Source organism: Empidonax traillii, unplaced genomic scaffold (assembly GCF_003031625.1).
Source record: "Empidonax traillii isolate 1590-97213 ecotype Southwest subspecies unplaced genomic scaffold, ASM303162v1 scaffold211:size764888, whole genome shotgun sequence".
NCBI lineage: Eukaryota > Metazoa > Chordata > Aves > Passeriformes > Tyrannidae > Empidonax > Empidonax traillii.
In genome coordinates this window covers 90,357-112,630 of record NW_020955404.1, presented here as the reverse complement: position 1 = coordinate 112,630, position 22,274 = coordinate 90,357, and the positions used below count along the sequence as shown (strand labels likewise).

General features: G+C 41.5%; 1 protein-coding gene across 3 annotated transcripts in view; it reads left to right on the top strand.

Moving 5' to 3' along the window:
• The first annotated feature begins 10,569 nt into the window (after positions 1-10,569).
• The window catches only part of TIAM2 (T cell lymphoma invasion and metastasis 2), a 92,570-nt gene continuing 80,865 nt past the window's right edge, over positions 10,570-22,274 (top strand). For 2 of the 3 annotated variants that reach the window (XM_027887466.1, XM_027887464.1), the window contains exons 1-3: positions 10,570-10,675; positions 11,747-12,949; positions 19,264-19,699. In XM_027887466.1, coding sequence (XP_027743267.1) covers positions 11,753-12,949; positions 19,264-19,699 — 1,633 coding nt within the window. In that variant the 5' untranslated portion in view covers positions 10,570-10,675; positions 11,747-11,752. Of the gene's footprint in view, positions 10,676-11,713; positions 12,950-19,263; positions 19,700-22,274 lie in introns of all 3 variants that reach the window. The other variant, XM_027887465.1, reaches the window with a different exon arrangement.

Below are 22,274 nucleotides of genomic sequence, written 5' to 3'. Positions count from 1 at the left end.
AGAATTAGCAGTATGGGCGTAAGTCATGTTCTGCTTTATTAGGTTTTAAAAAAACTGGCCCGTGGAACTTGCTTGTGGAAAACTTAATGGAGGTCAGTAAAATTCAAAGAAGGATTTAACCTTTGCTGTGATGAGGGGAGTGTATTCAGTGCTAATATTGTCAACCTGTGAAGTCTGAGAAGAGATCCAAGTTGCTGCTATCCAATGGAGGAGTTAGCTATAACTAGGCTTTGGAGATGAAATAGAATTTTGTTCCAAATTACTCCAAAGCTGTTGAGTTCTGAAGTTTCCTCTGTAATGAGTCAGGATAGTGGACACAGTGGAACAGGGGTCCACTTTTAGGTGGCAATTCCTCTGTTACTGTGCAAATCATTATTTCATTTTTGTGGACATATATATTGATTTGGGGCTTTTGTGGCTTACTAATGATTTTCATTATAGTGTTCATATGTTTCTTTTCAACTGAATACGTCATCTGCAGTGTAACTTGGCTGTATTTTCACACTTGGCACTTGAATATAACTCTGCAGTTTTATTAGAATATTTGAATAAATGCCTTGTTTTTTGGCCGAGTTTGTTCACCAACTGTTGCTGCAATCAATGAAGTGTTGAGCTTTTCTGATAATAAAGGAATTGTTCGTGCGCCTAACTACAGATTTAACAGCCTAGCTCTGTATATTGAAACTTGGGGATTCCATTTGCAAATAAAAAGACATGTTTTATCTGAGGTCAGTTATTAAAAAAGCAATTAATTCTTTCAATGGGAAAGTATAAATGTCTGACAAAAGAAAGTAGCAAGGAAGAGAGCACCAGAGTTTATGGTTGTATACATGATGCTGTTGTGCAGAGTTGTTAAACGCAACTGAGAGTTGCTCTCAGTTTAAGAGTGGGTTTTCACAACTACAACATTCCCGCTGTGGTTGGAGGAATTACATTTTTGCCAGGGTGTCTCACTCAAGGATGTTGGGGATACTCACTCCCTCCTAGCAAGCTTGGGGTAAAGGAAAAAAAAAAAAAAAAAAAGCCAAGGGGGAAAAAAACCACACAGGAAAAAAAAAAAAAAAAGAGGGGAGGAGACCCTGGAACTACCCTCAGGCAGGCAAACCACTTGCCATTGAGCAGCCTTCCAAGCAGCTTTCCTGTGGAAGCAGCCTGGAGGCTGAGGAATGTGGGGTCAGACAAGAGCTCAGTCACGGTGTATTCCCCGGCGGCTGCCCGGCATGGTGGCAGGCCGGCCCGCATAATCGTTTCAGACGGAAAACCGTGGAAAACCACCCTCTGGTTAAGTCTGCATCATGCTGTTCCACCAATGGAAAAAAATTGAACTGGAGGAGGGTGTGTAGCCTGCAGACAAAAATACATCCAGCCTCGCGCAGGATCTGTTTTTAGTTCCTAACGGCTCAGCGTTTTGAAGTGTTAGGCACAGTTTCCTGGCATGCCCAGGGCAGGGACAGTCCGTGTGTCTGCGTGTCCGTGTTCCCGTGGCAAGACTTGGGGCAGCCGGGAGACAGCGCCCCAGTCAGCTGAAGTCAGCGCCCGGGGGAAGGTGAGTGGGAGCGGGAAGCGGGACTGAGGACGGGGAGGGGGATGCTGGAGAACAGTCAGTTCTCTGCTCACCGGCTGCCGGCCAGACTTAGAGCACTGAAAGAAAAGTGGAGAAGGACTTGGGAAGCCTCTGAAAACGGAGGGCAGAGTGGGCTGCTGCGATGGCAGGACTTGCAGCCCCTGTGCTGCCTCTGCTATCGGTGGCTGCACCCAAGATGAATGGTTTTCCTCCAGAAAACAGTTCTTGGTGGTCATCTGTCAAACTCCATTAGCCTGAATTGCTAAATAAACCAGTGCTGGGATTATTTTACAGCTCTGTAATGACAGGGCTGGATATTTTTTTTTTTAGGCAAAGTATGAGAGAGTATGGTTTCTGTAACGTTAAAGTGACCCTTCCAATACAGTATATTGAATAATCCCTCCGAATCTTTTATTATTATTTTTTAATTATTCTGTCTATTCTCGGTAATACATAAAGTGATTTATGATAAATCGGGTACCCAAGTAACGGTGTTATGTTTGCATAGTGTTAGAGGAAAAAGTTTCAGTCAGCATTACTGCCAATACTGAACTGGGATGGTATGGAAAATCAAAGCTTCTGTATCTGGCAGAGGTAGGTCCTGCACAGGTTGTCATCTTTCTGTGTAGATTTTCAATACATAACTGTACACCTATTGTGAAAATGGTATGTTCCGTGGCACAGACAAAATAAAAAAGAGGGAAATGCCCAAGAAACGGAGAAGTGTCTTTCGCCCCCTTCCCCCCTTGGGTTTATGTTTTTTTGTTTGTTTGTTTTGGTTTGTTTTGGTTTCTTTGTTTGCTTGAGGGTTTTCATTTAGTCTTGTTTGTTTGTTTCTTTTGGTTTTTGTTTTGTTTTTTTAACAGGGATGATTAATTGCTTGTGCAATGCAATCAAAGTTTGCAATTTTGTTTACGCTTGTTGATGTGGTCACTGAGTTAATTTTGGACACTGGTGACTTCATTCTGGTAATCATTCCTTTCTTCCCCTTTAGGGTGGATGATTTGATGGTGTTATACAATGTATGGCAAGTTACAATTTAGATGCAAGGGCTGGAATTTTTTTTATCTGATCACCTTCAATGGGAAAAGGGTATCCATGTACCATGGAAGAGAGGACCCTCTGAATAAGGCACTCCATAGCTGTGAAGCTGCAAAGCAAGTTTTTTAGTGGGGAAACATAATCCTCAGTGTACTCTTTTTGTTTTTTTAATGTGTGAGTAATATGCTGGTACTACAGGGTTACAGGAAAGGAAGCCTTAAGCTGTATTACTGCTTTAGAGCTCTTGGCATGCAAAAATCAAGATCTGCTTTCAATTTTCCAAGGAACTGTGTCTCAAGTTTACTTTTGGTGTCTAAATCCTAGATTCTCTGTCCTCTTCAGGAAATTTCAGAGCCGAAGGTAGGAAAGCATTTACTTTGGAATCTACACCCTCAGGTGTTTATGAATGTGTAAACTGAGTGTAGAAAAGACCAGCCCAAATGTGATATGGTTTCCCCCTCCCGCTTGTGGAGCAGGCTGTGTAATAAGTGACAGGCAGGGAGTCCAGCCCCTGTCCCTCAGCCTGAAACGCACCGTTCTGCTAGTTGCTAATGGAAGTTTTTCTCTGGTGTCATGGGTTGAGAGTTGGTCCAATAGACTTGGAATGTGTTATGCCAAAAAGAACCTTTGTAGGCAGAATGTGTTGATGTACCTGCCTTGGATTATTCGTCCTTTCTGCCATTTGCTTCTTCTTTTGGTAGGATCTATGGTGCTACTCAAGATACTGTGTTTTGAGCTGTGTCCTAGTCAAAAAATAACCTTTCTCCTGCCTTGTCCAAAGCTGATGTTTTGGTACCTACAGTTTTGGGTGGGTATGTGTGAGAGAATATCACCTTGGCTACCTGCCAGCTATGGTTGTATTTGATAGGATGAGGTGGTTACTACCAAAACAGACAAGAAAGGAGAAAGGCAGATTGGTAGAGCTTTGGGAATCCTAGTTTGACCAGAAAGCCCCAGTCTCCCCTCCTGTTCTTATCATAAGTGAGGAGGGCTGAGGCAGAGACCTCTTCAGGAGTTTGTCTAGGTGAAGACTGTAGATTTGAGCTCAGTCTCCAAGGTGTTGTTACTCCACAGCCCAGGGTGGGCAGTGATGCTGGAGCCCAATCGTGGCTCCTTTCAGGTGCACCATCCTCCCCACCTGAGGCCTCAGGCCTTGAAATCCCCTGAAAGCACCATGTTAATCTGCATCAAGACCTGCCAGTATGCTTACAGCAGGAGTAGGTTGAGAAGAAAAGACCTTTCAGATCACTGAGTTCATTTCCCCTTCAAGGGCAGGAAATAGATCCTTTGACATATCAACTCTTTAACTACTGCAGCTACTCCATTGAGCAAAGATGTGGACTAGCACTCCTGGTAGCTTTTTGTTGTGATTTTTTTTTTTTAACAAGCTTAATAACTTTTATTTAAATGGATGTGCACTTTAGCCATTCTGTATAAATTCAATAACATTTACAAATGGTGAAATTTGTTTTTGTTACCAAAGAAAAATAAGACCCTAGAGATTTAGACTGTATCAGCACTGGTGTAATGTGATAAGGGTCTTCAGGCTTGACTCAACTTTCCATATTGCACTAGCTTGAAAGCTATAAGGCTTAATTTAATTAAGCTGCCAGTGTCTTGGACCCAAAAGAATTGGGTTGAGTAAAAGAAGGAATCGTGTCCCAGGTACGGGATGGGTAATTCTGTTGTGATATAACTGTGATGCAGTGTAGACCTGTTAGACTTAATGTTATTTTAAGAGAAGTAACCAGAAAAGGAGATTGTCCTTTTCTTGCTTCAACTGTGAAATTAGAAGTTCATATACCATGTAGTTATGAGTCACAGCATGAAAAAATGTGTTTGGGGTCATAATGGCTACTTATGTTTAATGAGAAAAATGATTGGCTTTAATTTGATCTGTAAGCTACCAAACCGTTCCTAATACAAGAGGCTAGAACTCTACACAGACTAATGAGCCAGTGAGAAATTCTTTCTTCAAACTGAATTTTTAAGGCAAAATAGTCCTTTTTTTTTTTTTTTTTTTTTAAATGCAGGCATACTTGTGGTGTTTTGGTTATTCATTCTTTGAATACAGTGATATATAATGCAAAGTATCTTGCCAAAAATACCACAGTATAATTATTATGGTATATTTTTATAATAGGAATGTGATTGAGATTGCAGGAATAAGAAATCTGCTTCTGATTTGTAGAAGCATGTAACCAAAGTGCGTGGTTCTAAAACATACAGTAAATTGTTTCCAGTAAGAAACTCCACATTTAATCCAGCTACAGTGTTGTGCTAACCTGCCCCCCTCATTAATTTCACATATCCGTCCATACACAGCCATGCAGGAAGGGGAGGGCAGGTTCACATTCTAGCATTATGTATTACTTTCAGATTAAAAGCTAGAGTAGATTAAAAGTTAATTAAAGCTTCAAACCTGTAATTCTGTATCCTTGTAAGAATTCACAAAGCACAGTGATTCTTTTGAAAATTTATGAACACGTTAGTATCTGAAAGTTAGTTATATACAATTTCAAAGACTTTGTAAGCCATTTAGAATTGACAGTGTTTTAACCATTAGGTGAAAGAGGATGTAAAAGTAGTTTGAAAGAAAGAATAGGAATTGCTCAGACAATTAAAACAAACAAAAAAAACCAACACAAAAGGCTTTTCCTGATATAAAAATGCACTAGTGTAGTTGATGTACATCAAAACATGCAACATTTCTAACTCGATCTGCCATTAAAGGAAAACAAGTTGGTAATTTCATATAAATGAGGGGATTCTCTGTTTCCTTTTTTTTATTACTTTGAAATCCTTTCAGGTTGTCCAGTATCTCAGCTCCTCTAATCCTGATGACAGTCTCCTGTGGTGCACTTATGAGCCATGCACTCAGGGTAGCTGCATGTGTAAAGACCCTGGCACTTCCTTTTCTCCTCTCCATGCATTCCCTCTCCACATGCATAGTCCAGAGATGCCGTCATGGCCCTGCTCTGTGGTTGAGAGTCTTTACCTGCCCTTGTAGAGGTGCAATTTTTAAACACAGCAGAAAGCACATGACTCCTCTTGCTTCATCACTGGAGAGTGATTGATGGGATACACTCTGCCCTTAACATATAAAGGCCCTCTGTAAAAGTATTTATGTCACTGCAGAGTGAGTTGAAGCTCTGCCTTTCTTTGGCAAATGCTTTATACCCATGTGAATGGCTGTGAGGGACTGTGCCCTGGGGCAGGTACTCCTGACAGAAGTCGTATCCCCTCTTGAAAGGGACTGCACTGCTGCAGGTAACAATATTCCTGTTGGTGAAGAAAGCCTGAAGAGCTTGTGACACATGGTTACTGCTTAAGCTGCAAACCAAAAATAAAATACTTGGTTAGTTTATTTATTTCTTTCTTTCCTCAAGAAAAGGCCTTCTTAAAACATTTAAACTCTGTCCTGGTGTGTCATTGTGAAGAACTGAGAAGATGAGGGTTGGTCTCTTCTCCCAGGTGACAAGTGAGAGGAACAGAGGAAATGGCCCCAGGTTGTTCCAAGACAAGTTTAGATTAGATATTAGGAAAAAACTTCTTCATTTGAAAGGGTGGTCAGGCATTGGAATAGACTGCCCAGGGAAGTGATGGGATCGCCATCCCTGGAAGTGCTCAAAAGGCATGTGGGTGTGACACTATGGTTTACTGGTGAACTTGTCAGTGCTGGGTTAACAGTTCAACACCATGATCTTAGATTTTCCAACCTTTATGATTCTATGTGGATCTTATTTTATAGGGACAAGGCAGCTAGCTCTAGCTCTTATGTAATTTTTTAGCTCTTAATCTAGCTATTATTTTAAATGCCTTTTCCTTGTTAATGATAGGAGCTTTTAAATTTAACCTCTTCTGCTGTGCATGAACATTTTTGTTCCTGATAACACTGGAGACTCTCATTAGTTCCTGCATTTTTTAAAGACCCCTAGTGCCTGTTTGATGGGATGATGTTATTCTCCTCTAGACCAATCCATACTGTTCTCTTTTTTTTTTTTTTTTCATTTTGTCATTGTTTTTGCCCCTTTTGCACAGGTGCCATGTTTAGTAAAGTGAGAATTAACTTCCCTATAAGTCTTCAGTAGATTTGTGAGGAAGCTTCAGCAGGGATTAAATGGTTTGTAGATCACTTATTATTCATCTGCCAGTGAAGGTTGGTTTTAACCAACCACCCAGAGGAATTAAAGACATCAGAATACATCAGAGAGATAGCTTTGGTAAATGTGTTTGTTCCATGAGGGTAACTTCTTGATCCAGGCTAAAGTTTAACCTTGCTAGGATTGATGTTAGTTGAGCTTCTCCGATGTCCTCGGTGGTGAGTCTCAGTCAGGGAAATCTGGTGAACCTCCCTAGGAAGGGCATAGTCTCTTGCCCTTTTGTAACTGGTATATGACCACTGTCCGATGCTGACTGTGGCTGTGGAGCATTCAGCCTGCTCATGCCTCTGTGCTTACCTCCTATCTAGAAGCTTAACATTTTCTGACCTGTAGTTTTAGAGAGTCTCAGCCTGGTTAGTGTGACTGTATGGGAAGCAGATGTCTGACAGTAGCAAAATCATGTTTGGTATGTGTTCCCGCTGTAGCAGTGCAGGAGCCCATATCCCTTGACTCAGATCTTCCACCAATTCATAATATAATAATTCCTTGTTATATCTCATACGCAAGCATAGTGCTGGTATATTACTGCTCTGATTCAGTTTTGCTTGCAGTATGGTTAGTGAGTCAAGTTTGTACAACTCTGAGAGATTAAGACTGGAGAGGAAAGCACCCCTGCAGTTGCTGAGCACTACTTGTATGTGTGCTCATCTTAATCTAAGAAAGTAATTTTCTCATGTAGCTTTCATAAAGCAGCCTAGCTGTAGTGGTAATAATGAGGGATTATAGGTGGCAGGCACTTCTCCAGAACAATGTCTGAGCTCGTGTGTTTATTTTTTGAAGTAAAAAAAAAATAAAATATAGGAGAACTTATGTGGGGAAGCCCCAAGGTGGGGAAATTCATTTTTAGCTCTAGGGTTATGACTGGTGTTAATGGTTGGGTGTGGTAGGGATGGTAGGGTTCCCGGATTAGTATGTTTGCATAGCTGGGTTTTTTTGAATGTGTCAAGGGGAACCAGGGTGAAGACTGAAAACTTCTTTTTTAAGGAATGTGGTTATAATTGAGAGCAAATAAACTCTTAATAGTCATCTTCAGGCACAGTGAGCTGCTTTCTAATTATGCTGATTATAATTGCCAAAAATATTCATAGAAACTGGTTTTGCTCACAAGAAGTATTCATCGCTCTGCATAGGAAGCGAGAAAAGCATCTTGTCTTCTGGAGTGGTAGGCTGCTGTGAGAAAAATAGTGGAAGCTGAACTTTGTGCCCTGCACTGTGATTTCCAGGGCTTCCACAGATCAAATAATGTAAAACACCATGAGTGTTTGGATCGAGCACAGCCAGAGTTTGTACATGACCACCACCCAGGCCCTGTGTCATGCTGCCTTTGGGTATAAGCTGGCTTGCTCTGCTCCTGCTTCACCAACTGGAATTACCAGAAATAAAATTGTTTCACACAAGTGTGAAGCAAGCAAAAGGCATGACAGCTGATTTCCAGGGTGATGATCTTTGTGGAGCTTCATAGATGCCGCGATGGGCTATCGCAGTGTGTGCGGATGTTGAGCCTGTCATAGCCTTCTGGATGGCCGGAATGCTGAGCAAAATCCCTTGAGGTTATTTCTATGGGATTTATTGACTGTTCTGTTGTAGTGCAGACTGATTCCTGCACAGACTGAGACACTGTTTTGTAGACATTGTACCCTGAGATAAATTTATTCGTTCACCCATTATGTGGCTTGTATATGGGATCAGACATGTACAATGGACCCTGGTAGCAGCAGCTCAAGCCTTGATGAATTAAATATCCGTCTTTTGAGTTTCACGACAGCAGCTTGCTCACTACCTACTCTGTTAAAAGGATTACCTAACCATTGCACAATCACTATGGAGACCAGATGGTCTTTTTGCCTGTTTCTTTAGACAAATTGGGTTCAGTGTTTTCTTATGAATAGATATAAGCCCTTCAAAGCCCCCTTGTTGAATGTACTTTCTGCTCCCAGATGAAGAATTCTAAACATAAACTCATTGCTTGTTTGTGGTCTGTGCCTCTTGGATATAGGAATGCATTTTTGCTGGGTGTTCGCAATTTGTTCAGCAGTTTGGAACTTAAGAAGTTTGTGTGTTTTCTTCTGTTAACCTTGAATCAATAGTCTTTTGTTCAATCCAAGTTGTATATGACACTTTAAAAACTGTTTACATAAGGGAGTGCACTTAGCAGCATAGGCAAATCGAGCAAGGCAAGCATGTCATAAATAGTAACCTTCCAAATTGGTAGAGAGAATAAGCAAGTTAAACAGAACTTTTTGAGTGTAAGATGAATTTTCTCTGGCTGATCTGTTTTATCAAATATCTTCCAGAGAAGAGCAACGAGGATGGTGAAGGGACTTGAGCACAAGTCCTATGAGAAGAGGCTGAGAGAGCTGGGGTTGTTTAGTCTGGAGAAGAGGAGGCTCAGGGGTGACCTCATCACTCTCTACAACTACCTGAGAGGACGTTGTAGCCAGGTGGAGGTCGATCTCTTCTGCCAGACAATCAGCAGTAAGACAGGCTCTGCCAAGGGAGGTTTAGGTTGGATATTAGAAAGAAGTTCTTTATAGAGAGAGTGATCAGGCATTGGAATGGCCTGCCCAGAGAGGTGGTGGATTCACCATCCCTGGAGGTTTTTCAGAAGAGGCTGGAGTGCCATGGTCTAGAATCACAGTGGTGTTGGATCAGGGGTTGGACTTGATGATCTCAGAGGTCTCTTCCAACCCAGTTAATTCTATGATTCTATGATTTGTGATAACAGCTGTGAATTTGTCTTTATAGGTCTGTAGCATCTCTATCATGATATAACTTTTCTAAGTAATTTATTTCCTAACTTTTCTCTAGACTTACTGTTAAGACTGTTTTTTGTTCTAGTTTGCCTTTGTCCTTTTGCTAAGGGTAGCAAAATACCTAGTTTACCAGTGAATTAATTTAAATAGCTTCAAGGTTCTTATACAGTAAATAGCCACAAAAAGAGCAAAGTCCACCATGTTCAAATCAAGTAGGTACTCAACTGAAAATTATGAAGACTAGCCACGCAATTTGGGTAGAAAAGAATAATTTTGATGGTAGTGTATTAAGAATGGTTTCCAGCTGTAATGCATTTTCCAAAACTGAGTCTAAGATCTTGTACAACTTCTTTTCTACTGATGTTTCAATCCCTACACTGCTGGTGTGTTCTGTGATCCATTTTTGGTCCTTTTGCTGTGAGTTGAGGCCTTTGTGTGCCAAGTAAAGAGCAGATACTTTCAGAGTGTTAGGAAGAACTTGATTCTTGTTACCTTTGGATTTGTGCAATGCTTGGTGCTGCCTTTTTCTTGTTTTACTGGCAGATTAACTTAAAATCAGAACAAATCTAAAGAGGGAGGTTGCTGGGTGGCTGCTGGAGTGAATTGCATGGTAGCCTTTTGCGGCAAAGGTCATAGTTGGAATCCAGGCAAGGGGAAGGATAAACAGATGCTGTAGGACATTGCTCTGATCAGTTTGGTCTGCATTGTAATGGATCACTGCACAATCCTGCCAACTGTTATTGGTATTCCAAAACGAAAACTGAAGGGGGCTCAAAGTTTGTCCTTACTTGTCAGTGAGAGGGGAGAAGGACAGAATTAGAAAATAAAACACTTACTCAGTGACTTATTTGTACTAATTCAATTCCAGTTGTTAAAGTATGTTTATAAAAATGTGAATCTCAAGTCCAGGAATCCCCTTCACCAGACTTCTTCATTTGTAACCTCTGTCTGATTTTTTCTTATTATTCATTTTGATTACAGCTGAAGTAAAATGTAAGTTCTATTTGACTGAAAACCTTATTTTGTGTTTTTGGTGTTTTCTAGGAAAGCTGCGTGCAACTCCATCCTGGGTTTGGCAAGCGTGGTAACTGGCCACGTAGACAATGCAGAGCATGCTAACTGCTAACTGTGCCCATGTTTGAGAGATCCTACAGGTTTGCTCTTTGTTTTATACTATACTTTTAATCTAGAAGTGCTCAGGGCTAGAAGTAGGGGTGTTAAAATATATGCACACCCTACAAGATAAGACTGTGCTTTCACAGTGGCTTATTTTGATGAAATTTTAGTGAGGTGGCAGTGTATTCTCCTATGAGTGATAGTCTGAGATCCAATGTGTAGAGCACCATAGTGCCAATGGAAAAAGCACATTAATGTTGTTTCTATAAGTTACAAACAGTGGAGATTCACTCTGAGTTTAAAAAAAAAAAAAAACCAGAACAATCTTTTTTACTTTGGGGTCCACTTTATGTAGGTTTGAAATCTTCAGTCACCTCACTGGGGCAATGTAGCTGCTCCAGTGTGTGCCATTCACTGTGAATTCTGTGAAAAGCTGAAGAGCATTTTACTAAGGGAACTATCAAACTGCGCTGTGCTGAATGAACATAATGCAGTTTTGTGCTGTAGTGGAAGATGAGGCTATTTGCTAACTGAGTTATTTTGTGTTTGATTTTTGGCATGTTTTTTTTTTTTTTCCCTTTCTCCTAGATTAACTCAATTTAAACACAAAGCTGAGGTTTACTGAACATTTTATTGAGGCAACACTTGGTTGCACAGAAATCAGTCAAGCTGAAACTGCAGTGGGCTTTTCTCCTGGCAGAAGGGATTTCTCTGAAAGTACAGTTCACTCTACATCTAAGCTATGATTATCTTGCTGTCTCCCTTTTATTATGCCATTGTTCTTGGGAGCCAGAGATTTTGTAAGTTATAAGGATGTTGCCAAGTGTGTGGGTGGAGAAAGGTGTTGACATGATTTCAATGGAGTTAGATTCCAGCTTTATAACAGCAGGGTAATGAACCATACAGAGAATAGGCTTTCCTAGGCTGCCCTTAAAATAAGTTCAGTTATGAATTTAACGTTGTAAATGGCTATTTAATGACCTTCTTTTAAACAATTGTTTCATATCATTTTTTAAATAGGCGTTTTCCTGTGTAAAGGGTAAAAATGGTCTGTTATTTTTTGCTCTGTCTTCTAGCCATTGTTTCTAATGAAACTCTTCTTAGTTTAGTGGAAAATGGGGAATTCAGAAAGCCAATACAGTCTTCAGGGATCAAAAAATCATGCTGCTGCTACAGCTGGTGCCAAGCAGAAGCCTTGCTCTCTGAAAATTCGCAGTATTCATGCTAAAGATGAAAAGTCTTGCTCTGTGCATGGATGGGGACATACCAGCAGCGGCTCAAACTACAAATCAAGGTCCCTTGCCAGAAGCTGCCTTTCACACTTCAAGAGTAGTCAGCCTTATTCATCCAGACTTAGTGACACTGTGATGAAGGTCTCCAAAAGCAATGCCCATGCCAAACACAGGACAAATGCCTCAGGGGACTACTGTCAAGGAAATAATGCAATGTTTTTGCCGGAGAATGGTTTCCACTATATTGGCCTTCAAGCTGGCAGTAATCATGCTGCCTCTCGAGAATGCAATGGCCACATTTTAAATTGCTATGGAAAGAACGAGAGTCTTGCATCAACCTCCCCATCAGAGGACAGGAGGAGTCCAAAAGTTCTCATTAAAACACTGGGGAAGCTGGATGGGTGCCTGCGGGTTGAGTTCCACAACAGCAACAACAGCAAGGTACCGACCGAGGAGTCCAGTGGACCAGTGCAGTTGCTGAGGTATTCACCTGCCTTGGAATCTAAGCCAAATAACCTGCTGGATGTCAGGAGGAACTCCAGTGCGGACTGTTCTTCAAGCCATCGTCTTTCACCTACTGATTCAAGGCTTCGATCTAGTAAAGGAAGCTCCCTCAGCTCCGAGTCTTCATGGTATGACTCTCTCTGGGGAAATGCTGGGGATATTAATGAGCTGGATGGTTCATATTTGACCAGGAGCACTCCAGATACAAGCATTCATGCCAGTTTTCCAGCAAGCGACAACAAGAAGTCCTTCAACCAAAGTTCATCTCTTTCCTCACTCCGAGATCTCTATAAGGATACAAATTTGGAAAGCACTCCTCCACCTGGGATCAGGCTGTCTGATGAGTATATTGACACTCCTGGTAGCCTAAGCAACCGTGTCTCATTTGCCTCAGACATTGATGTTCCCTCCAGGGTAGAGCAGGGAAGTCCTGCACGTTACACCTCCTACACACTCCCATGCAGGAAGTCTAAGCCCCTCAGTGAAGATGCATCCAAGAAGGATACGTTAAAAAACCGAATGCGACGCATCAGTGACTGGACAGGAAGTCTGTCAAGGAAGAAAAGGAAGCTGCAGGTATGTTCAAACCCCAGCCTAAGTGCCTGAAAATTGGTTTGTAGATTCCTCTTACAAGTGTAGTGATTGCATCATGTTTGTCTTTCTTGCAGGATAATTTCTTGCTTATCTCTTAATAATTTGTGGAATTCTGAAAAGTACTGCATCCTTGGTGCTGTCTGAAATGTCAACAGCAAAAAAAAAAAAATGTTTGTGTGTGCAATTTTCCCTTCTTGTTTTGTTGCCTTCTAAGTAAACTCCAGTCTTCTCAGCCTAATGTCTCAGTGAATTTGCTTTTGAAATTATTGCATTGCTTTAAAAGTGACTTGGGAGTTTTTAAGACTTCTTTTTGTTTCAACTATGAGAATATATCACTATATATATGTCCTATGAATCAGCATACATTGTCTAACAAGTGTGGAAGGAGCAGTAGAAGGAGGACATAGTAACTATCTTTGCAGATATTCCCTGTTTATGTTACTGGCTTCACCACTCTGGTTTCACTGTCGGTCTGTCTCTAGCAAGGCAAGCGACTCTATTGACCAGAGCTGGTTCTACCTCCACCTCCTCTCAAGACATTACATGGAGCAACCTCCTCCTTCCTGTGTGTCAGCTTAGTTTGCCACATGGAAAAACTTGAGTTGCCATCTGGCTCACTGGGAGATGGTAGTGTGAAGAAGGAGATGGGAAGAGGGCAAGAGGGAGGGAAAGGATGTTTCCTAGAAGAATTTAAGTCTAGTCCCGTTAATAGGACTTTAGGATGCCTCTGGTCAGGAATGAAATTCTCATCTCTAGCTGTAGGCCTCAAAATTGGCCTCTTTAGATACCAGACTGTGCCTGGACTCTGCACAAGTTTGCAAGCTGACATGGAGGGCAGAGACTGATTTTGGTTTGGATTTCCTTTTTTTTTTTTTTTTCTTTTTTAAATCTTTTCTAGTGTTTCTCATACAGAAACAGTGACTGTGCTTTCCTAAAAGAAGGGTGCTCCCTTTCAGCAACATTGAGGAAGTTCTGGCCACTACAGAAGTTAGCAGAGACTGAAGGGAACACCCACTTCTGCAACTTAGGCTGCAGCTAAGCAGTAGATCATAATACATGCTTTATGTGGCATGTAGGGCAAATGCTGTCTCCTGTGCTGGAAATTCAGACAGTTATTGTGCTTAACAGGCATCTGTTGTTGCAATGTAAAACTCTGACAGGCTCTTAATGCTCAGAAATGAGGTTGGTGTAAGGTTTGCCGATGTTGATTTTAGGTAGCAGCTACAAAACTGGGAAGTGAAAATGAAAGCCGTTTATTTGGATCACTGCTTTTGTGAGTTGCTCCTCATGTGTTTTATCAGATGCTGTTTTTTCACTTTCTTACTCAGCTGTGAAAGAGAAGGCAGAAAAAACTGGAATCACTGAGGAGCCTCAGTGCTGTGTTCCAGGTTTCTTCACTGGTTTCAGCATCTCTAGTTGTTCTGGATTTTACTGCTAGGCTTTACATATGATTTCTGCGTCCCAGACCTTTGCCATGTATTACTTAGTTATGACATTTTCAGAATGGTATTTGTGGTGTGCGATTCATAGCTGTTTTGAATTCACTGTGCAGTGAACTGACTTCAGACACAGCAAGGAAGTTTGGCTGGCGAGATTACATCAATCTTGAGTCAGATTCTTGTAGAGGGAGAACAGCCCTAGCTCTAAAAATGGTGGTTTCTTAGAAAAAGGCATAGGAAATGGTTAGTCACTGTTTTTAATCAGATAAGTATCCAGCACCAGGAAGGACAAGAGGGAAGTAGTGAATGTTTATAATTTTGCAGTTCCTTGTGAAGCTTGGTCGATTCCTTTCCATCTTGCATGCTTTGAGTAATGTGCTGTCTCTTCAGGGGTTTGCTGTGTTGTAGTTTGGTAATGATGATACTCTCACTGGGTCCTTTGGCCTAAAAATGCAGAAATGTCATGAATAGTTGCAACCAAACTAAGGATGGTTAGTCCTGTTTGCTGGACTGTTCATCTCCGCAACTGTAGCCTCTGTGGTTTGCTCTGAACATCATGTCCCTTCATCGTTACATTACTAAGAACTGAATGTGAGTCACTTGGGTTTAATGTAGGTGAAAGCTGGAATATTTCCCTGGAAGTGGACCTAAGTGGTGATGCTGGCTGGGTGGATAGTCCCTCCAGCTGCTCCAGTGGAAACAAGTCAGCCAAGCTGCTTGCTTCATGGGGATGCAGGACCAGGAAGCACTGGTTTGTGATATTGAGAAGGCAGTGGAATTTAATCCTCTTTGTGCACTTAAGAACTTAAATACAGGTAGACTTTTCTCCATCTTGAAGACTCTTTCCAAACCCTCTTACTCCGATGCTTGCTAACTGGCAGAGTAACTGTAATCCCAGCCAGTTTGTTCTGATGTCAGTATTGCCTGCTACATTAGTTATTTCTCCCTATTAATTAATCTGTTATGATTTATTTAAAGGGAGAAATTATATCTTTACTTGGCCTGAATTTATGGGGCTATCCTTGGTCTCCTCTGTTAAGATAGGAAGTCTGTTTCCTTTTCCTTCTGGCACACTTCCTCTGCACCTGTTTTAAATCATCCATAAAAAGATTTGCATATGGGATATTCCAGAGGAGTCCTTGGCTGTGCCCTCTCCACTTCCTTGGATGTTTCCTTATGTCTGACTTAATCTGATATATCCTGGAATTCATAGAATCAACCGGGTTGGAAAAGACCTGTGAGATCATCAAGTCCAACCCCTGGTCCAACACTGCAGTGATTACTAGACCATGGCAATCAGTGCCACATCCAGCCTCATCTTAAAAACCTCCAGGGATGGAGAATTCACCACCTCTCTGGGCAGCCCATTCCAATGCCTGCTTATGCTCTCTGTAAAAAATTTCTTCCTAATATCCAACCTAATCCTTCCCTGGCACAGTTTAAGACCGTGCCTTCTTGTCCTACTGCTGGTTGACTGGGAGAAGAGACCGACCCCCATCTGTCTACAACCTCCTCTCAGGTGGTTGTAGAGAGTGATGAGGTCACCCCTGAGCTGCCTCTTCTCCAGGCTAAACAACCCCAGCTCCCTCAGCCTCTCCTCATAGGACTTGCACATGAGTCCCTTCACCAGCCTGGTTGCTCTTCTCTGGACCTGCTCCAACACCTCCATCTCCTTCCTGAACTGAGGGGCCCAGAACTGGACACAGTACTCCAGGTGTGGCCTCACCAGTGGTTCATTCTGTTCCACGACCCAGCTTTTATTGCATGAGGGTGTCCTAAAGTTCCCTCGATGTATCATGGATACTGTGCTGAAGAGCATGTCCTCATTTAGTTTAATCCATGCTGAAGAGGCATTGGAGGGATGCTGTATCACAATACACTATGTGTAAGCTGCAAGGTATGTGTGATGCATGTGAGACCTGTGGACAGAATTTAGGCAGGCTTGCTGCACAGTCAGATACTGCTATAGGTGGTGATGTAAACTCAGTATGCACCTCTGTAACATGGAGAAAATTAGCAAATTCTGTGTAAAATGAAAACCCAACCACCAGAAACAGCTACTGAAGAAAGGTTCTTCAATGAACTAAAATAAGGTCTTTATAGGAGTTATATCTGAAATTTTATGACTTTATAATCCAGAGCCCTTAAGTGATGTAAGGAGAATGTAAAAGAAAAGTATATTGAGTCAACCTCTTTATTTGACTTGAAAACTGGTATTAGATTCTCCTTTTAGCTTAGATCCTAGTAAATGTAGCAGGCTGCATTGTTTCCTGTGCTGTTCTTTACAGATAATTATTACATGCGTCACTTTATCTAATTGGTATCTTAGCCCCTTTATCTTTTGCATTATATATAACTGTTCCAGAGTATATCTCTGATATTGAGAGATCTCCTTAAATACAGCTAAGCAGAAACAGTGATGGTTGTCTATCATCACTAGACGCAACAGAGGGAAAATGGGCAAAAAGGTGCCTGACAGGGAAACCACCAGGAACAGCAACTTGGGTCAAGCCTTTTCAGCGGTGATAGATACTGCTACAGTGACAGCTTCCCCAAGAACCAACAGAGACTGCCTGACTCTGCCAATTCAGTTCTTAAGGAAAAGAAAAATACAAATGAAGTTGTCATAGTGAAGTCTATATATTAATTTTGGATCCTTTGTCCATTTACTCTGCTCTGGTACTTCCTCATTTCTACACTTTCTGTGTGTGTGGAGAAAACATAGGCTGTGGATAGTGGTTTTTCATGGGCAGGTTGTATCCCACCCTTTTCATTAATGTTTGTTGTTCCAGTGGTGGGTCTTCACAGTAGACACCTTCTTACGTATGTGTGTTTTGTTGTTTCTGTTACTGGTGCTTTGGCACTGAAAGAAGTACATATTCTTAATAAGCTGCATGCTAATGTTTTCTAGGGGACACTAGCACTTCCTGGAGAATAGTCAAACAATTAAAATGCAGGATTTTGGCAGACAAATACAGTGACAGTAATTAAAACAAGGATAGAGAAAGCTTTCGGTTTCTCACTGAACTGCAAATGGCCAGTGCAGTTGTATAATCCATGTTCTGCAGTTGCTTTGTGGCATTAATGCATTATACACAGGATTATTTCCTGGTTTGCCACTCCTTGTGCCTATTTTCCTCCTTTTACCATATAAAAAACAGCTAAACCATTGATGTTTAGAGAGTTACTCTTGGAGAACACTGATTAGCACTCTGAAATAAGATTTGAGGAAAGTGCTCCATTATCAGGAGGATTGGATCCTCGTCACCAGACAGTGAGCTGAAAACCCAGACTTGAAGTTCAATGCACTATAAGGGAAGGTGGGTTTCAGTTCAAACTGCCCTTTGTGAGGCCATGGCCAGCAGTATCCTGCTGCTTTAGAAGCAGCTTGTCTGGCACTGCTTGGGAGGGCGTGCAATCCCACTGTTGCTCTTGGCTATGTGCTGGAGGTCCTGATGCTATCAAAACACAGCACAGCTTTTCCGCTTCAGTTTTGAAGAACATGAAGTAAGAAGCAAAGGAACAAAAAAGTAGTTGCTTTCAAAGCTGCTGGTGAGAACAGCTCACAGGAGACTGATGTTTATTTACTTTGCTCGTGTGCAGTAGTCTATGAGCAACAAAATGCTTTTAGAGAAGCAGTCTAAACTTGAAAATATAATAGCTTTATTATTCCTGAGAGTAATAGCTTCACTTCTTGAGTCATTTATAGCCATCTCTTCTTTTCTCTTCCCTCACACTTTTACTGCAAAAGACAACATGTTTTTTGTGTTTTAAGCTCTTGTGTCTTGGTTGCTTTTAAGTTGGCAACACTTGAGTTTGGAAGACAGTAAATGGCTTCTTAGGATGGATGGTGTGGTTCTTGACAGTGAAGTTAGTCCAAGGAGCTCTGTCTTGGGTAGTACAAAAATCCCTGTCCATCACTGGCTCTTGGGAGAGTTGGGAGCAGTCAGCACATTACTGGGAAAGGCTTAAGAAAGAGAAGGTCTTATCTGGCAACAAGGTCCCAGGTTGACAAGCAGTGGCAAGGAAGTCATATCATCAGGCCTGAGTATTCAAAATAAAATTGGCCAGCGCTCTCAATCCAAGGGATGAAGTTGCACTGTGCATTAGGAGAAAGGCCCATCTGTGCTTGATGAGATAATCAAGCTCTCAGGGGGTTTCCAGCAAGTCAGAAAATACACACCTCTGCAGTCCGGAGACTGGATCCATGCCAGTCAGCAAGAGTGCCTTTCTATTTCTAAGTCACATATTCTGTTAGATTAGATTTTAGTCAATTGATCAATACTAACAAGCTTAAAATATCCTCAACTTTTGACCTTTTTTTTTGTTGGCTAAGCACAGCTTATATGGCAAATAGAAAATGGAGGTAAAATCAGCCTTGCTGTGCTGAAGCTAAATCTAGCAACCTTGCACAAAAGTATTGAAAACCCTATAATAATAAAAAATCTGTTGTGACACTATTCCTATTTGGACTCAAGCAGGTGTGGACTCAAGCAGTGGTGCCTGGGTTTCAGATGGGGGATATAGTTGTCTCCTAGAATACCTCAATTTTCAGCCAGTAGAAGCTGCAGTAGTCACTAATGAAATTTGAGATAATTCACGGGTGTCAGAATTACCAAAGTGCTCAGACTTAGTGCTTAGGTTTTAATGGGGTTCTGCTGAAAAAATTGTGAATGGTGGCACTGGTGGTGTCAGTGGCTGCTGAGGCAAAGCCTATAATGTAATGGTGAAAAGAGGTGGGCCTTGATGAAGGAACTGGAAGTGGCTAAGCATGAAATAAGTTTAATTGGCAAATGAGGTATGTCTTTTGATTGTAACTCTGCTGACCTATCACTGATAAATTCCTTTTATGCACAGGAGCCAAAATGTAGAGATGGGAGTGAATACTTAGACAGCAGAACGGACAACTTCAGTACGGACACGCTGGCACCATCACAGCTCTCCACCTTGCTGTGGTCACCTGGCTCCAGCCATGTCCTGTCCCAGAGAAGCGAGTCCACCAATGCGGTCAGCAGTGACGCCTTGAGGCAGAACATTTATGAAAACTTCATGCGGGAGCTGGAGATGAGCAGGATGAACTTGGAGAATACTGAGACCTCATCAGAAACAGAAGACTCCAGTGGCGAGTCCCTCAGCTCCTTGGAGCAGCTGGATTTGTTGTATGAGAAAGAGCAAGGAGTGGTACGCAAGGCAGGGTGGCTGTTCTTCAAACCCATGGTGACCCTGCAGAAGGAGAAAAAGCTGGAGTTGGTCACACGGCGGAAGTGGAAGCAGTACTGGGTCACACTCAAAGGTAAGCCACCATGTTTATCCTTCAGCTTGGCAGCAGCGGTTCTTTCCATAGTGTCTCAGGAGCCTTTCATGCATGCTGGCTTCTGTTAGCAGGTTTAGGGGGATCAGAAAATCATACCTACCTTTACAAGGTCTACTGACCACTTAAAGTGGGGCATGTGCCTAAACAACCCACTGAACTGAGTTGATGCTCAATGTCTTTGGTATTCCATATGCAGCCTTTTGTTTCATACCATAGTGGGAGTTGTTTTTTCTGATTCCCCAGTTTGTGTATTCATGCAGAATTGGAGATTTAGAAGATCCTTTTGGATATTTGGAGGTCAAAGGCCAAACTGAATCAAAGCTGAGGAAAACACCAAAGTTATACCTCTGTCTTGGAGGGAGTCAAAATTTAAGAGTCAGGAGAAGTCACTGGTGCTCAATTCCCTGTCACAGACACACAGTTCTTTAGGCTCTTCTATGAAGTTTACTTAATGATAGAGTAGGTTAATTAAAAAAGTTTAATTTATTTCCAATGCTTTAGGTGGCAATATAATGAAGAGGTGAACTCCACATGCCAAAACATTTACACAAAAAAGTGTGTGGTTCAGAGCAGTGGAGACTGAAGCAGCAGCAGCAGGGGAAGGCCCGTGGTGCCCAAGGCATAGTTGCCATGGGCCATTCCCAGGGCTTGCTGGTCTCTCTCCTTTCCCAGGATGGTCTTTCACTTTGCCCACTCCCTGCAATACCAACCCCTTCTGGCTTTTGGCATGCCTAGCTTCCCATCTCCCACAGCTACTGCTGCTGTGAAACAGCCCTGTGGGAAGCCGATCCACTGAAAGGGGTGGCTGCAGGTGTGATTGTTGTGCTCAGCATTGCTCTCTCCATGTACATTGATGGCTCAGAGTGTGTTGCAAGAAGTATATGGGTGTCAGGAAGTGCGAGAAGGAAAATAACATCTATTGTGGGAAGAGTGAGTTCATAGACCTTTTTTTTTTTTTTTTTTTGAGAATTGCATCCAAAGGATTTGCCTTTCAGTAAATATAATGCTAAGTTAATGAGTAGGGAAATGATCAAACTTAATAATTTCCTAGCATATATGGGACTAGAGGAGAGAAAATAACAACTTTCCCACAAGTTGCCCTTTTCAAAATTCTGCGTGGGTGTAGAGCTGAAGAAAAATGAACAGCAACCATCAAGTTCTGGTAATGTTGTCCTTGACAGTGCTGGTTTAAAAGAAGCAAACTTGCTAGAGTGAGGCAATTCTGCCTAATAATTCAGGGACTTGTTATCAAGGGATCAAAATGTAGGCAGTCTTAACAGTTTAAATCACTTACCCTGATCATCAGATAGCATGATTCATGCTTACAATAAGTGTATACAAAGGGAAAAACAGTATCTGAATTCCACCCTCTTATTGGGGGTATTTGTGTTACCGAGTATGAATATGAGTTTGATCTGCCTCTTCTAAAATTCAGTTAGTTTCTAAACAATCCTGTCAAAACTCTAAACTGAAGTACATTATATAGTAGTAGTTCACGTATTTCTGGAATAATGAGGCTTTGGGAAGGAGTTTAGGTGCTTCGCGTTCATTTCTTTGATATAAAATTGGCTTATTGGTGACCTTGAACAAGCTACATCCCTTCTTGCTAACCAAATTTCTGCAGCTACAGGAGATATTATTAACCTTTATTAACTTCTAACATTATAAGTGTAGATGAAATGCTTTGTGCAGAGTCTCTTCCACTTTGTTAGCTCTTTTAAATATACATTCCTCATTTCCTTGATCTGTTACCTTTATTGTCTTGTGGAGACTTCTGATGCCAAAATAAACTTGCCTGTCTAGATATCAAGACATAGTTCTGTTTTTGTAATATGTTATATCAAGATCAAGGCACTTGCTTTGGTTCTCCTTATACAAGGTTTTGAATAAATCTGTATTTAATTTGTTCTTGAAGTTTAAATAGCCCAGATATTTTAAAGTGTGACTTAAAATAGCCATCTATGCAAATGGAGAAGAGCATGTTTCTTTACAGTCTCTTGAGATGTGTTTAATTATAAATATGTAGAAGGCTTACAACCATCTGGTTACCTGCCAGACTTCAAAGTATGCATGTCCTGAAGCCTCTGCTCTACTTTGAGGGCCACGAAGACCTGAGCTCGGATAGTAATCCTGTACCAAGAAGAACTCTCTTTTCCATCTGTCCTGTCTAATTAGCTTATTTTAATGAGGGAAATTGCTTTCCCATTGCCTTCCCCCTTCAGTTCAAGTTTTGATTAAAATGCTTGGACAATAATCAGTCCCAGTGCGCCTGACAGAGCTTATGAAGCTAGCTGCTTCCAGGGATCACTTCACTTGACCTGAAGATATACTTGGGGTGCCATACACTTGAGCAGACATGCATACCCTTTGAAATGTTTTAGTTACGTTCATGTAAACTATCAGGATAAAATATGACTTCTCTTCAGTTATAGCAAGTAGGGGAAATATGGGAGTTTTAAATAGAACTTAATAAGCAGTTTTCTAAAGTGCAGAAGTGGAAGTAGCTGTACATTCCTGATGCTGCTGCTGAATACAAGAGGAGACGTGGTTTTGT